Source organism: Athene noctua, chromosome 5 (genome assembly GCF_965140245.1).
Source record: "Athene noctua chromosome 5, bAthNoc1.hap1.1, whole genome shotgun sequence".
NCBI lineage: Eukaryota > Metazoa > Chordata > Aves > Strigiformes > Strigidae > Athene > Athene noctua.
In genome coordinates, this window is record NC_134041.1 from 61,256,484 (window position 1) to 61,272,842 (window position 16,359).

General features: G+C 37.7%; 1 protein-coding gene across 11 annotated transcripts in view; it reads left to right on the forward strand.

Annotated features, from left to right (window-relative positions):
- INPP5F (inositol polyphosphate-5-phosphatase F) overlaps positions 1-16,260 on the forward strand; it is a 47,471-nt gene extending 31,211 nt beyond the window's left edge. For 5 of the 11 annotated variants that reach the window (XM_074907840.1, XM_074907841.1, XM_074907844.1 and 2 more), the window contains 11 exons: positions 103-227; positions 1,528-1,605; positions 2,354-2,474; positions 4,531-4,659; positions 6,178-6,295; positions 6,822-7,020; positions 8,034-8,105; positions 8,198-8,271; positions 9,521-9,649; positions 10,394-10,481; positions 11,744-16,260. In XM_074907840.1, the coding sequence (XP_074763941.1) occupies positions 103-227; positions 1,528-1,605; positions 2,354-2,474; positions 4,531-4,659; positions 6,178-6,295; positions 6,822-7,020; positions 8,034-8,105; positions 8,198-8,271; positions 9,521-9,649; positions 10,394-10,481; positions 11,744-12,878 (2,268 nt within the window). In that variant the 3' untranslated portion in view covers positions 12,879-16,260. Of the gene's footprint in view, positions 1-102; positions 228-1,527; positions 1,606-2,353; positions 2,475-4,530; positions 4,660-5,036; positions 5,038-6,177; positions 6,329-6,821; positions 7,021-8,033; positions 8,106-8,197; positions 8,272-9,520; positions 9,650-10,393; positions 11,037-11,743 lie in introns of all 11 variants that reach the window. The other 6 variants (XR_012633739.1, XM_074907846.1, XM_074907839.1 and 3 more) reach the window with 6 other exon arrangements.
- The last annotated feature ends 99 nt before the right edge of the window (positions 16,261-16,359 follow it).

Here is a 16,359-nt window from a genome sequence, read left to right on the forward strand (position 1 = left end):
CTACAAATCTTTTAACTCGAGCTATTTTTTATTCCATTGTATGTATCTAAGCAAGTTGTGTAGCAGATGACAAGTGTTTAAATAATTTATATTTTTGAACAGGTTATTATTAATTTGGTGGATCAGACAGGCAGAGAGAAGATTATTGGAGATGCTTACCTTAAACAAGTTCTTCTGTACAATAATGCCAATCTGACTTATGTTTCATTTGACTTCCATGAGCACTGGTAAGAAACCTTTTAAAAATGTCACTTTGCATCTTTTTTTATGATCATGAAAGAAGAGTGGAAGGGAGGAGAAAAGCTATTATTATTTCTATTTCTGCATGAAACACTTTTAAATAGGAAGGATACATTTTGTAAACTGAAGCACTATAAAAGTTCAGGTTCGGGTAACCAAGCACTGTTGTTTGTTGATCTTGTATCCCTGACGTGTTAAATATGTAGTTTTTATTGGGCAAAGCTTAGAAGCTGTTACTCATTTGAAGCAAGGGTTTCCTTAAACATGCTATGAATGTAACGCTGTGGCTGACCTGCTTTTCAAACTGCAGCATTCTGCTCTTAATTCTTTACTACGAGCCATCCTTCTGTTTCTTTTGCTTGTTTCTATAAGCATACGATGGGTTCTTTCAGGGCCTTTATAAATAGCTTCTGTTTTCATGACTCGGCTCTGTTGGCATGGTCTAGTGCAGTGTTCACGTGCCCAAGCATGTGATCTGTCACAGGGACATGTATTTCTCATGCTTCCCTCCAGCAGACTGCATTTGTGTATGAATATGGGGTCTAAACTGTTTTAATCTTCATTTCCTAACTTAATCCAGGGATTGCATCTGCCCTGGGAAGGCATTGCTGACTGTCATTAGCAGATATTGTCTGAGAGGGGGAGGGAAAAGGAGGGGAAACCCCCCCCCTCAAAGTAGTAATGGCCTTTGAGACTTCTATAGGACTGCTGACATCCTGAATTGATTTTTATAAGGTTTTGTTTAAATGAGCTTTTATTTTTGTTGCTTTGCTTTCCTCCTAAGAACTGATGTAGTGACCAGGACTCTCTTTTTGCACTGTGAGCATGAGTGAATACAGAATGATACTGTGAACAACCTGGTGGGGTGGGAGTAGGAGGGCGTGATGTGTCTGTAGGTGTTTTTTTTGTCTAATCACTGGTAAAGCAGGGCAGGCCATTCCAGTTTCAAATCTGTAGTGGTTAATTTTGTTGAGACACTGCCTAAAATAAGAACAGTGTGTTGCACATGCCTGAATAGCTGCACACTTGCTCTTCCTTATGGAAGCAGTGCTCAAGAATACAAATTCTTGAGAATTTAAAGATACGAATCTCATGCTTTAGATTTAGATATTAAACTGTACTTTAAAATAGTTCTGAATATTGGGTGTTATTTAAAGGTTACTGCGGGAGAGAATGTCTCTCCCACTTAATCAAAACATTAGCTTCGTTAACATTACAATTATAAAATGATTAAGTAAAGAAAAATCACTACTCTAGGTCTAACTTATGTGAAATTCTGTGTTTTAGCCGAGGAATGAAGTTTGAAAATGTTCAAACGCTGACTGATGCCATTCATGATATTATTCTTGACATGAAGTGGTGCTGGTAGGTACTTAACTGTTTCTAGACTAGTGTGAAATATTTGTAGAAGAAAAAATAAAACATATTCAGTGGCCTTGATTTTGGCATAACTGCTAGGCTATATATTCCTTTCTTGGTGCCCAGCTTGTGTGTCAAAGTTTATTCTGAAGTATTGGTGTCCTACAACGTAACAGCAAAAATTCTCAGGTGGTGTTTTCTGCCTGAGGCTTACTGCATTTAACGCTTTTAGGGTTTCTTATATTTCATGTGAACCACTTCACATTTGACTCACAAACCCAAAATGCCAGCCTTACTATTGAAAACAGTGGGCATGTTTGACCTTTAGTTTCTACTGGTTGAAGTTCATGCATTTTGGTAATGAGTGTGGCTGCAGTCTTCAATCAATTCCTGTATACTGGTCAATGTATTTTGTGAGTGAGATGTTGCTGTCGTCATTGTTGGCTCCTGGTTTTGAAATTAAATGCCTTCCCTCTTGAAAGCTTCTATTATATATACATGAATTGAATTCAACATCTGATTACATATCAAGTTAATGGCCCCAATAGGACGAATGTTGGATGTCTAGCCTAGACTAAGAAGGAGGCTAGGTGGGAACAAGAGTATTTAATTCTGACTGGGATGTGACTGGGGTGATGAGTGCAACTATAAATAGTACTCCATGTGTAAAACTTTCTACTGTTCATAGAAGCTGATAAATTACTCTGGCTTTTAAGTGTCTCAGTATGCTTTTGCTCTATCTTTCTGTTGAAAGGGTTGATCAAGCTGGAGTGATTTGTAAACAGGAAGGAATTTTTCGAGTTAACTGCATGGACTGTCTGGATCGTACCAATGTTGTGCAGGCTGCTATTGCAAGAGTGGTCATGGAACAGCAGGCATGTATAACTGCTGTATTTTTCTTCAAGTACCGAGTACCTCAGAACTTAATTGTATTCATGGGGAAATCTGTGTGTTTGAAAAATGCTAAACTAACCTCTACTGAAAAGGATCTTTGCAAACTACTTGGAGAGCTAGGAAACTGAATGTAATATGTACAACTAAAATAACTTGAAATCATTCTAAACCAGTGATGCGTAGTGTTCCCTTCAGAGAGGAAATGACTGTCTGTCCACATCTTGGAGAGGTTCTCTAGTTTTGATCTAGTCAATTTAAGTTACACAGTAATACAAAGTTTAAAACCATCTCCATCCCCAAAATGAGATGTTAAAGGAGTGAAATCTACTAGAAGTTGGATGCTATTTTAGCCCCTTTGAAGTGAAATACTGCGTCAGGTAGGGAGATTAGTTGTTGCTTTTGTGCGTAGAGGAATAATTAATTCACAGTGTAAATATCCCAGGTGGCTGACTACCATGCTCTGGAGTAGTTCTGCCTGTATAGGGAGGGCATTTCCAAGCAGACGGAGTCCTTACTCTAGTCTTCCTCCTCTTTGCCCTGCCCTCCATTTGCTTTTTGACACAGAAGCTCAGTGAAAATTGTCTTCCCTCTTGAAGGCTTAATAGTACCGTAACTGAAACTTTGAAGCCTCAGTTACCTGGCTCTAAATGAACAAACTTGACTATGCTTAGAGTGAAGGACAGACAGTGAAGTGGGTCTTTATCCAGAAGAATGAGTGGCTCTAACTGTTGTACCTGGCAGTTCCTGTTTGTCATCTGCTTTTATGAACTCCTGACACAGAAGGAGTGTTGGGGACAAGGGGTGGGACCAGCAATCCCACAGTCACTGTTTCAGAACAGAATTTCTGTATAGGTTAACTCAAGAGTTCAAAGGCCATCTTTCAAAATCTAGTTATATAGATTGTTGTGAAGAGGACTTCAGTAATCATTGCTGTAGTGGTAGCTTGTGATGTGCTACAGCATTCCTGTGTTATAGCTGAGGTACTTTTGGAATCAATTAATAACTGAGAAGTGCCCCAAGCATTGGAAGGGGACTGACATGAAGTGAAAGATTGAGAGTTACATGTACTTTACCTTTGCACTTCCCTGGAATCATAGGGCTTGTTTTCTCTCAGCTGGAAACTTGGTAGGGCTTTCAAAGTCAATGAGCAGATGTGTCAGTTTTCATCAAACCTGTAAAGAGTGCTTGAGCATTTTTTTATTGGTTATAAATTGAGGTTTACCTATGATTTAGTCCAAGTTATCCCTGCAGTTGCCCTTACATTTACTGACTACGCTGTGGTTATATATGTGCTGCTTTACCAATTTAGTGTGTGTAAAAAAAAAAAAAAAAAAAAAAAAAAAAAACAACCAAAAAAACCCTAAAGTTTGTATTCCCAAAATGAATCTTGGGAATACAAACTTAAGTACTGGTTATTCAGGAGAGTAAGATATCTTACTTTCAGTATCAGTGTTAAACAGTAACTGTCCAAAACACCCAAGCATTTGTAATAAACACAACCTATGCAGTTGTTCTAAGGTTTTATTTTGAGGGAGGTGTAAGTTTGAAGATGGAGCTGTTACATTTGCTTAGATTAAGAATCTGGTCTGCTTTATCTTGTAACTGGAAGGAGATTCCATTTCTTTGTTTTCAGACCTTTGAGGTCATGAGTGCCTTTGCAATAGAAGACATGAAGTTGTTTATGCGTGTTAAAGATCTGTGATGTTTGTTCTTTTGATCTCTATAGAAAACAGAAACATTTTGTATATCTTGAGTAATTTAGAGGAACTTGTTTTCCTTTAGCTTATTTTTTTGAACATTGACTCCAACATCCATAATTAATATATTACTGCTGTGTCCAGTGATAGGATGCTTAACAATGAATTAGTGATTCATTGCTAACAATTAATTTCATCTGACAAATTAGAATGGGTTCCTTTTTCAGATCATACAAAACTTTAATTAAACGCTTGGCAAGTGTTCCCATTTTCTTTATCAAGATCTGATATCGAGAACTGTTATCTTGAACCTTGTATTAATGTGTATGTCAAATTCCAGCTGAAAAAACTGGGTGTGATGCCACCGGAACAGCCTTTGCCAGTAAAATGCAATAGAATCTACCAGATAATATGGGCAAACAATGGAGATGCCATAAGCCGACAGTATGCTGGCACAGCAGCCTTAAAGGTAAAGCATGAAGAGTGTTACCTGTTCTGATTATTAGTATATGTTACAGGTTTTAGTGCACTGGAGAGCTCTTGTATATGTAACAGCCAAATATTCTGCATGTTTTTGTCTTGAGATACAAGGCCTTTCAGTAGAAGCATAATTTGTATCACACTGAGTGTGAATTGGAGAAGAGCTGGATGTCCAGGTATCCTGTGGCAGTGCTGGCTGTGTTTTAACTTTTGTATCTAGACATGAAACTAAGAGAATAAGCATAGCTGAGCCAAGAGTTTAAGATCTACATTAAGCATTACTTCTATTTAAATTTAAGCATGGTTATAGCACTTTTAAGCAGTTACAATACATCAAAAAAAATCTTCTGCAGGACTGAAGATCAGGGTATGTAGGTACTTTTTCTAAAGACTTTTCTGAATTTAGCTGTAAAGCAGTCTGTCAAGATAAGAAATCACTCATGAAACTCCTTACTGTTCACTCCTGATGCTTTGAAAAGTCAGAATTTGAGCTATTTTCTGTTGCTGATAGAACAGTTTTTAGTATTCCTGGTATTTGGCACTGGAAAAACACTCACAGTAGAAATACTTAACTCTTAAATCTCTTAAAATATCTCTACTGAACTAATCTATTACATGAATCTTTTCTTTTTTTAAAAAAAAGAAAAACCAGCCTGACACACTTGTCTTGATTGTGAATATTTAACTTTAAATCTGAAGCAGAGAGCTCAGTTTATAGATCTATATTTTCAGCTATTCTGCTTGAAGCTTTCTTTTCTCACTCTTGAGGTTCATGGATTAAATTTATTTTGAGTTTAATTGTGATGTTTCCTTTAATTTGAAAGTGAAACTCACTTGAAATGTTCTTCATAGCAGTTGGCATGGCTTTTAGAACTGCTCTGTGCCAATGTTCGGAGTGTCTCTGAAAATAGAATCCTTTAGTGAAGTGTAACTACCAAAACTACTTTTTATTCAAATTCTAAGCCTTCCATGGCCTAGAAACTTTGTTTCTGAGGTTGTGAGGATATGTACTATTTCCCTTCAGTATGTTATGCTTGTCTTGTTTTGGCAGCAGAAGCAGAGAAGATGAAAACCATTTTTCAGTAAGCTTCAGTCTTCTCAATTGTTCCAGTAGTGTGCCTTTTACATAAAGGCAAAATAAGGGTTTTTTTTGATGTGTTCAAGCAACCCAGTGACTGATGTCTTAAAAGTTCTGCTTTAATATTAGCTGGCATATATGTCCAGATTACTGTTTTCCATTAGGAAATGGAAATTTCTACAGGAAATTCTTCATGTAGAATTGTAAGTCTGTCAAAAGCATCAGATTCTCTGCAGATTCAAACAATGTCATGAGAAGTAGATGCTCTTTGAAAATCAGTATTTTCAACCTGTGTATTAAATAGTTACTCGAATGTAACTTCTGAGTTGTCGTCTATTCAGTTCTGAATTTCAGAACGCCAAAGCTTTTGAGCTGAGAGTGATACTTCAGAGTTGCATGTGTTCATGAATTGCATGTTCTCTGTGACAGGGTGACTTCACAAGGACTGGTGAAAGAAAGCTGGCAGGGGTCATGAAGGATGGAGTTAATTCTGCAAACAGATACTACTTGAATCGTTTCAGGGATGCTTATAGGCAAGCAGTCATAGGTAAGAACACAACTTCAACTAAGCTGAGCTATGGTATTTAGAAAAGTATTTAAATCATTTTGGCTTTATCTTTCTGACTTTTTTTTTTCTGAAGCTTAAAAGTGTATATATAAATACTCATGTCTGTAGTAGACACTGTATGGAACAGTCACTCTCCATTTGGAGATTAAACAACACTCAACTAAGAGGCATTACACGCAGTGTAGCTCATTGTAGAATTTGCTCCTAATGTCATTTTAGCATTAACTTTTTAATGACATCTCTCTTTTAGACAAAGTTAAATCTGTGTAGTAAGTGTTTCGTAAAATGGTGAGTTAATTCTTGCTTTTCTCTTAGAGAAAATAGTGTTATACCTACTAGGTTTTAAGTTTCATGCAACATTCTATTCAGAAAGAATAACCATTTCCTAAGACTGACTTCAAATAGGAAACATTTGGAAGGAATTTACGAAGTAATCAACAGACTGTAGCTGTATATCACTCTTAACTGTTGGCTTCTTGTTTGCTATTTTGTGGGTTTTATTTAGATTTGATGCAGGGTATCCCTGTAACAGAGGATCTTTACTCCATATTTACAAAAGAGAAAGAACATGAAGCCCTGCACAAGGAGAACCTGAGGAGCCATCAGGAATTGATCAGCCAGCTGTTGCAGAGCTACATGAAACTGCTCTTACCAGATGATGAAAAATTCCATGGAGGATGGGCACTTATTGACTGTGATCCAAGGTTTGTTGAATAACATCAGAATTGATCAGCTGGTACTATGACACCTCTGTTAATTACTACCGATGTTAAATGATTTTGATAGCTGATGTGTTAACAGAATACAAGTGGACAGTTTTGTAAAATGACAAGAGTCCTTGAAGGGAATGAACACTTGTAATTGTAAAAGAAAAGCTCCTCTAAACAAGTGCTTTTTCCCCAAAGTGCCGTAAAAATGGTGCATGCTGGTGTTACCTTTGAGACATCACCTGGAAATGCATGCATTCCGTTAATACTGCCAAAATGTGGTCAGCACCGTGAAGAGAACTTTTAACCACCCTTAGGTCCAGAAGGAGCTGTTTGAGGATCTGTTGTTCGTTATTGCTTGATAGGGAAAGTGTAATGTGACTTCAAAGCCATATCCAATCAGATTAAATTCTTGTGTAATGAGTCAGTAGTAGGAAAGCCTAGATTTCTCTTCATGAAAAGTAGTGAGCATAAACTAACTTCACTGATAAGTCTCCTTATCAAGTTCAGAGTTCACTAACTTGAAAACCAGAGATTAGATCTTATGCAGGTTAAACTTCAGCATCTAAAAATAGCAAAGCAGGATGTTATGATAGCTATTCAAAGCACAGACTCATCACCTTAACTGAGCTTTGAGGTATTTTTCCATTTCTTTGTTAGCATTTTCAGTAGCTTGTGGGTTTTCTGTTTATTTTTGGACCTGCTGCTGACCTGTTTGAGCTCTTGGGTAACTCCAGGTTTAAGACAGTGTTGGTTACATGGATCCACTTATGGTTTGGTAAGTCTAATGACACATCACATCTTGGCTTGTGAGGCGTCTCACCTAACTTGGTTTTTCAGTGGCTGTGAAGAGGTAGCAGCATCACACAAGATAGTGTACCATAATTGAAACCTCTTGTTGTAATGTGCCTTCAACTGTAAGAGTGTCCCTAAAATACCCTGGGGATGTGTTGCAGCTGTACAAGTAAAACCTTCTTCTTGTATTCATTTTTTCTTCTTCCCTCCCTTAGTCTCATTGATGCCACTCATAAGGACGTGGATGTTCTGCTGTTACTTTCTAATTCTGCTTACTATGTGGCCTAGTAAGTTACCACTTTCTCTTACTATGTGTATTTTTAGTACCTTTGTTTTAGATTAGGAGAAAGCATTAAATTCTGATTCTTTTTTTTTCTAGTTATGATGATGAAATCGATAAGGTGAATCAATACCAAAGGTTAAGTCTTGAAGCTCTGGAAAAAATAGAAATAGGTAAGAATCTAGTCACCATCTATTTTTTTTTTGTATGCTTCTAACAATAGCTTGAGCACTTATCAAAGCATCCTACAAATGCATTCAAACAGCAAGCCTCGGTGTACTGCATGTATCCTGTGTAGTCCACTGTAGCTAGAAATGTGCTTTGTTGCCAATAATGGATGCCAGTTACTGTCTTTTGCTACTGCTTGAAATGGGAACTTTGATCACTGGCAGGCTTCTAAAATCTTTCCTCTTTCAAACTCTTAAAAACCCCCATGGATTCCTCAAAACAAATGTCATTATTTATCAAATGGCAGTAACAATTTGATCAACTTCTGTAATGAATCACAGGTTTGTGCATTCAGTGCACTCTTTATTTGATCCAAATACAGCGGCTGGTTCCGAATTGTACTTTAGATCTGTTTCATGGCTAAAACTGTTCTTTCTCAAGGTCTGTTAAGAAACATGCTATTATGAAATCACCTTGTTATGCTGATTAAACTTATTTATTGACTAAAGAATGTAACATCTGTAGGCTAAATCCAGCATTTTCTGCTGAAAGTATTAAAGATGTGCTATCTCTTTACTTTGCAGTGTTTCAGTTGAAGAGAAGGGAAGGGAATTTTTGTGGCCCCACCCCCTTGCTAGAGTTTAACCCCATTACACAATGCATAGTGATTTCATCAGCTCCTTGCTGTAACTTTCACTGTTCTAAGTGAATTTCTAAGAATTCAGTGGAAAAGTCTCTCACTTGTGTACTGTGGAGATCTGTAATGCATCCTGATGGACAGAATATAGTTGAAACATCTGGACCAAATACCTTATAAAAACAACCCCTCCTCCCATTTAATGATATAGATCTGATGCAGTGCATTGGAAAGTTGAAGTGCTTGGTCTAAATGTTGAAACTCGCATTTCTTCCCTTGGTAAAAATATATTAGCTTTCCCTTTAATCCTTGCAGGAGCATACCTTAAAACACAGGATGCAATAGGTGTAGATTTATTTTTCTATTTGAAAGAGTGCTCTTGTAATAAGCAATCAGGCTGGATTATAACAGATATACACAAAGTCTAATTGCTTTTTGTAATTGATTTATTTTTTTGTGAAAATACTTCATTTAAAATGTCTATCTTACTCTGAAGAAAACATGAAGCTTGTCATGCTGAGAGACTGTCAACGCTTACATATGCTTAAGTAGTCTTTGAAATATTTCTTTCAGTGTTTGGTTAAAGAAAATTTCTGATCTTCCGGTTTATTTCTCAGGGCCTGAGCCTACTCTCTTTGGCAAACCCAAGTTCTCTTGCATGAGGCTGCATTACAAATACAAAGAAATGAGCGGATATTTCCACACTCTTAGAGCTGTGGTTCGCAACCCAGAAGAAGATGGAAAAGGTTTGTTTCATTAGTAAAAGTTTTATAGGTCAAAGTGTATTCAGTATATCAGTGTTTCTCTAGGGAACACTTTTTCCATTGCTCTCAGAATAACTTCTGAGGAAGGATAGATTTAATATAATCCAGTTGTGTGGGGTAGGGAATCACCAAAAAAACCCTCTGTATGTGGCTTCCTGTGTGAGCACTAGAATGTTACTGTTTTAATATAAAGAAAAATAAGTTTCAGATGTGGCTTTAAAGCAACATGTCTCTCTAGAATTGAGACATTTCCATGTGTGGATCTTCACTGCTCTAAAACCTGATAAAATGAATTTAAAATTAGCTCCTAAAGAGCAGAAGAAATTTATTTAGTGAAATCAGTGTCTACAAATGTTCTTGCTTGTTTAACTGAAATCAACACTAATAAGGGAAAAATATCACTTCTTACCTGGAGCACTGAGTTTATTCTAATCCTTGTTGACAAAAGAGAATTGCTTCTCTTCCTTCCACAAATGATGAATTGTGGCAGTGATTCACTTGCACCCAGTATTTAGGGCTTAAGGAGAGTCTGTTCTTTTTTGTAAAATTTGAATCAGAATTGCAGCTTGTAAGGTGCAACTATTCTGTGGGGTGAAAGAGGAAAAACAACCAGCAAACCCAAACTAACTTAATTATGTTAAAATTAGACTGATTTCTTTGTAGATTTTGGAATATGGGGTTTTAAGGGGTTTTTAAGGGTCTGACAGGCTGCTACTTGGATTTCAGACACTCTTCAGTGCATTGCGGAAATGCTGAGAATCACAAAGCAAGCGATGGGATTAGATGTTCCTATTATCGAGAAGAAGCTGGAGAGGTGAGTACTTAAATGATGTGAACCTTCTGTGTCTCACTCCTGCTCTCTTCTCAGTGGTTGTAACAGTATGTGGTAACAGCCATATGTGATGCCTCAAAGAAATGCCCCTAGCTGTACTGTGCTAGCAGTTAATTCCTGTGTGCTGCTTCCAATAATAACTGTCTGCAGGTGCTTATCTAAAAAGCATAAGCAAGAACACTATTTTGTACATGTGTGCTTATAGACAATATATGCTACCAAATGTAAACAACAGATTGTATATCAGATGGTTCATGGTTAGTTTGTCAATTTTAATTTTTCCTATCTGAACTTAATGTCTGCTTCTGTAGTAAGACAACCTGTGAAGTGTAAGTCTGGTTTGGATTCCACTGCAGTTGAGTGTTTAACAAATCCAGATAACATTACAGGTCTTGTGTGAAGAAATGGCTGAAGCTAAACTTCTGAACTCCTTAAGTGTTAGTCAGCATGATACAGAAGTTTTTGGTTTGCAAGCCGATTAAGAGAAGAGGGCACACAAAGGTATAGTTGACAGAGAAAACTACCTAAAAAGCTCTAGTAAGTATTTTTAAGTCAATTGTCTGTAATCAAACAGAAATAACCATAATCTAATATTGTTGAGGTGTTAATGGTGAGAAAATAATTTACAAAGGACGAGTAGAAATAGGAGAGGATGGCTAGCTGAAGTTTAGCATGTTTTACCAGTTTCAGTGTGATCTGTTGCATTATTCTGAGCTCTTCCAAATCAGGCTGTATGAACTACTACAAAATGTCATGTAGCACAATTGTAAATTGTCAGCTGAAAACTATTAGGGCACATTCAAATAACTTTCTTATTCATTTCATTATTTGGCTACTATTTCAACTTCTTTTCCCAGCTGAGTAGAAAGTGGAACAAGAAAATGTTCTTGTTTACAGGTACTGGAGACTAGATGTTAGCTAAATCTGGCTACTGAGTAGAACATACATAAAGTCAGGGTTACAAATACAGAGAATTCAAATCCAGTTTCATCTACAACTAAAAATGCCTGCAGAAGCTTGAAGCTTTTTAATTTTTTTTTTCCCTTGCTTGCCTACTATTCTGTATCCACCTTCCTTTTTGTTGTTTCAAATTTGATTAGTTTATATAGGTACAATTATGTAAGGAAAGAATAATTTAGTAACAAAAATGTCCATCTCTATTATGGAAACTCTTTAAGATGGTAAATACTTGGTGTTCATAAATGAGATGCCTTGACTGTACATTAGATTTTTTTTCCTTCCAGGAAGAGCAGTAAACCTCACGAAGACATCATTGGCATTCGGTCTCAGAACAGAGGGTCCCTGGCTCAAGGCAAGAATTATTTACTGAGCAAGTTCTCATCTCTCAATCAAAAAGTAAAACAAACCAAGTCCAACGTAAATATTAGTAATCTTCGGAAGTTAGGCAGCTTTACCAAACCTGAAGTGAAAGTAAATTTTTTAAAACCAAATTTGAAAGTGAATCTTTGGAAATCAGATAGTAGCCTTGAAACTTTAGAGAATCCAGTGGTAGATGCTAAAGTCCATACTGAATCTGATACAGAAGTATCAGATAATGATTCATTCCACTCCGATGACTTCCTGAGTAATTCTAAATCTGATGAGGACAACCAGCTAACTGACTCTCTGGAGAACATAGGGCAGGCAGACTATGTGCTGCCTAGCTGTGGTATCATTGCCTCGGCTCCACGGCTGGGCAGTCGGTCCCAGTCTATAAGCAGCACTGACATGAACATCAGCATTCACGTTCCGTCCGAGATCCACGTGTCCCAGGCCAGCCAGTCTGACTGTGAGGACACACCCATGGCTTCTGCTGACGATGCGGAGATGGAATTTGCTAAACCAATTGATGTGTACTGCCAGAGGTTTGTGCACGATGCTCAAAATAAGATGTCAGATGATTTGGAGGCTGAGGCTGGTTCTCAAGAGCCCCATCATGTAAGAAATCCATCCAGCAATAATACATGTAAGAAGGCAGAAACCAAGGCTGAAGCTATCAGAGACATTCCTTCCAGGCCATCTAAGCTGGATGTACAGTCTTCTGAGGCAAATCCTCAGCTCTTAGCTGTTGGTGGGACTGACTTTACTAAATCTCATAAAAGCCCAGGATCTGTCTCTGGTAACCTTGAGACGGGACTCCACATGACTCCTTCTCCAGCTGACAGTAGCAGCAGCAGAGCTGTATCTCCTTTTGCTAAAATTCGCAGCTCCATGGTCCAGGTCGCTAACATCACGCAAGCAGGATTGACTCAAGGGATTAATTTTGCTGTGGCAAAGGTCCAGAAGAGCCCTGCAGAACCAGAAGCTATAAATGAAATGAAACAAAAAGAACTGAAAGAAATGTTTACGCAATGCCAGACAAGAATAATTCAAATCTAGTTGCTCATCTAGGAAGTGTTCTTCTAGTTGTGGCTTTTAATACAATACTAAAAAAAATTAAATCAGGTCTCATTGTGGCATGAGCTGCTACTGAATACTGGGATCAATAATATAGGTAAAACTTGTTTACAGGAAGTGAGAGATGCAAGTGAATTTGGTTCTGACCAAGCTTCAGAATTCCTTCAGGCAGCTGAGACAAAAGAACAGTAATCCATATTTAAACAGGTAGCTTAGACACTGGGATTTAATAAGCATGCTGTCTGTCTTAAATGTGTTGCACAGTTATTTTTGGAGACTAATTTTGTAGCTCTTCTGACTTATGTAGAAAGTATTTATACTAAAAAGGTGATACTGCACTTCTGTGACCTTACTTACCTTGCACTGTACCAGCAAAATAACTTACAGTATATTACACTTTATTTATTTTTGGACTAGTATTTTTACTTGTTTCCATTGACATTTTAGATGCAGCTTTCTATGAATTGTGCCTCTACAATGGGAATCGATGCGTTTCGGTTGAATTATGTTAATCAAAAAATTAAGATTTCTTTTTCTGTCCTTTTTCTTTCCACGCATCTTGGAACACTTTTAGTAAAAATAAAGCATATCAATCCAATCTGAAGAATCCACGATCCTGCAGTGCAAATTTAGTTTGTAGATATATTTTTTTTTCCTCACTTGAGGTGAGGGGAAATGGAGCAAAAGTCCTCTAATTGTCTTGCCCATGCTAAAGCTATTCCTATTTCTTTTTTTTCTGAATTGCAAACACTGGTAATTAGCTGTAACTTTTGTCTGTGTAGAACAAGACAAGCCAGATGCCTGACTTTCAGGCACTGTATCCCTCTGTACTCTCTTTTTTTTTTTAAGCTATATTTTAACTGTCCACATGTAGAAGTCCAGATAGCTTCTAAAACAGAAGGCAAGTGTATGGTTTCATAAAATCAGTGTTGCATTAGAGCATAGTTGTCAGCATCTAATCAAAACCAAATTCATTACCAACTCAAGCTTTGTATACTTGCAGGATAAGGCTAAGCATCCACTCCTCATGCAGAGAATGGGATAAAGAAAACCAACCCTTATCTATGTGTGTCAAAAGATTAAATCTAAATTACTCTTTCCCAGAAATGCCTTGCCATGCCATTCTAGTATAGGACATTATCCAAAAGCTACTGTAAACCAGGATCTGACTGTGCTGTGGTTTGTAACTATAACCACCATGATAGACCCAGTGCCTCTGTGTTCTAGTCCATGTACTGTAGATAGGCTGCACGTGGTGTTCCAAGAAATAGTGTCATAGGGGTAGGGTAGTACAGTGTCTTAGGACGTGTAGTGCGTCTGAAATTATTATCATCTAACCCTCATGGTCTGAAACTTTGATAAGCAAATTTGATTTATTTATTTGTTTTATTAAAGTGATGTGGGTTTGGGTTTTTTGAATGTCTACTTGTGGCTATATTTAAAATTAAACTACTGCTGTATTTTAATGTGGGCAATATACATGAGATATTTTAATAAAAAAAGTGGAATCAAAAGATGTGTTTTGGCACATGATGTTAAGGGGATAAGGTACTCCAGGACTGTGGGGTTTTATGTTTCAAAGATGGGTGGGTTTTCCCTCTGAGTCAGAGGATGGTTGAGGTTGGAAGGGATGGCTGGATGCCACCTGCAGCTGGTGGTCTAGGACCATGGCCAGATGGCTTATGAGTATCTCCAAGGATGAAGACTCCACCACCCCAGCAGTAAAAAGTGTTCCCTGACATCCAGAGGGAACCTCCTGTGTTTCAGTTTGTGCCCACTGCCTCTTGTCCTGCCCCCTCTTCCTTGCAGCCTCCCTTCAGGCAGTTATAGACATAAATAAGATCCCTGTCAGTCAAGGGACACATACATGTCTTGTCTCTGATCCTTTTCTTCTAGTGTTGCACTGCTGCAACCCTGGCCTCAAGGGAGGGAAGAAAACAAGTTATAATCATATTTAATGATGATACCCCTTAAAGTGCCTCAGCATTGGTACTTGAAAAGTTCTGGAGAAAGAGGAAATTCCCAATACTTTGCCATCATTTTGGTAGGAGAAAAAGAATCTGATCTATACAAATACTTACATAGTAACTTCTGCAGTTTAAAGGAGACCTCTAGGGCAAGGGTACTAACAGCTATAAAGCCACTCTTACATTTAGAAAAATGTGGCTTAATGAGGAGTCCAGGCATATCTTCCTGGAAACTAGTTCCTGACCTGCTGTATTGGTTCATTGCTTTCTGCTTGGTGATCTAAAAGTATTCCAACTTAGGGGTTGTCCAATACTTATGAAATGTTGGAGATAGTATCAAATAATCCACAGAAATATGTATAAAACCATCCTCTAAGCAGCCCTGAAGGGCAAGGCTCACAAACCAACTCTGCTTTCCAGCCAGGCTGCCTCTGGGAGACAGACTTCATTTTTTTCCTGTATTTGTTCATTTGCTTCATATTAATGTAGCACAAGTCAGCTCAAACCAGCAATGTTCATTTTAGTGTTCAAAGAAATAAGCTGTGACTTGAAAGGGCATCAAACTGAGCTGAAGTTTAAGATACACAAAGATTGTTTACCATAAATACTCCAGTTAGTGTGCAGAGGCAGAAAGGACAGTTTCAGAGGGGCTGCACAGTACAAAATGTACAAAAAGCAGTGAAGGGGATTCCTCTTCACATGCTATCAGTCAAGAGAAAGCATTAACTGAAGGTGGTATTGGCTTAATATAAACTTTTTCTTGTTCAGAAAAGGATTAGTTGAAGGAAAATCTGGAATTTGCTCCATTGCTGACTCTTGCAGGCTGTCGCCACAAGGACAGCCTTACTACTACTCTATCATCTTTGTGGATTACTCCCAACTACTCTTTTACTACTTAAACCACCCTTGTTAAACTAGTTCTGCAAGTCATATTAGGGCCAGTCTGTTCTCTGAAAACCAGCTCAAACTGTACAGCATAAGATATATACAGGCCATTCTTAATGCTTAATTGATATTATTCAAACAATTTAAAAACACTGCAGTAGTAGGTCATGTAGAGAATGTTTTGCATGAGTGCATCACTAACACTCTCTATTCAATGCTTTTTTTTTTTTTTAAAAAGTGCCAGAATAAAGGTCATTTAGACAGACTGGAGAAGTTGTTTTGAAGTCCTGCTCTTCTCCAAGTACAATAATGATGTGTTTCATACTGGAACCTTGTCATGGATAAGATCCAAATCACTTCTTTGTGCCACAGTATAATCACTATTATGCTGCTGCTGTGAGGACAATGTGCCTTAGCTCATGGGAACAACAGGACAGAGTTCTGGCTACTAAAGTCAGTGTTTCTTGCAGCTGCAGACTAGCCAAAAGCTCTGATCCTCAGAATTCAGCCATTCAAGAATTATAACACAAACTTATTTCAGACTAGAGCCTACCCCTGCGCTGCTTCAGGGTTGAAGTTTCTTCTTATTAAAGGAAGTAGGTTTACACAAC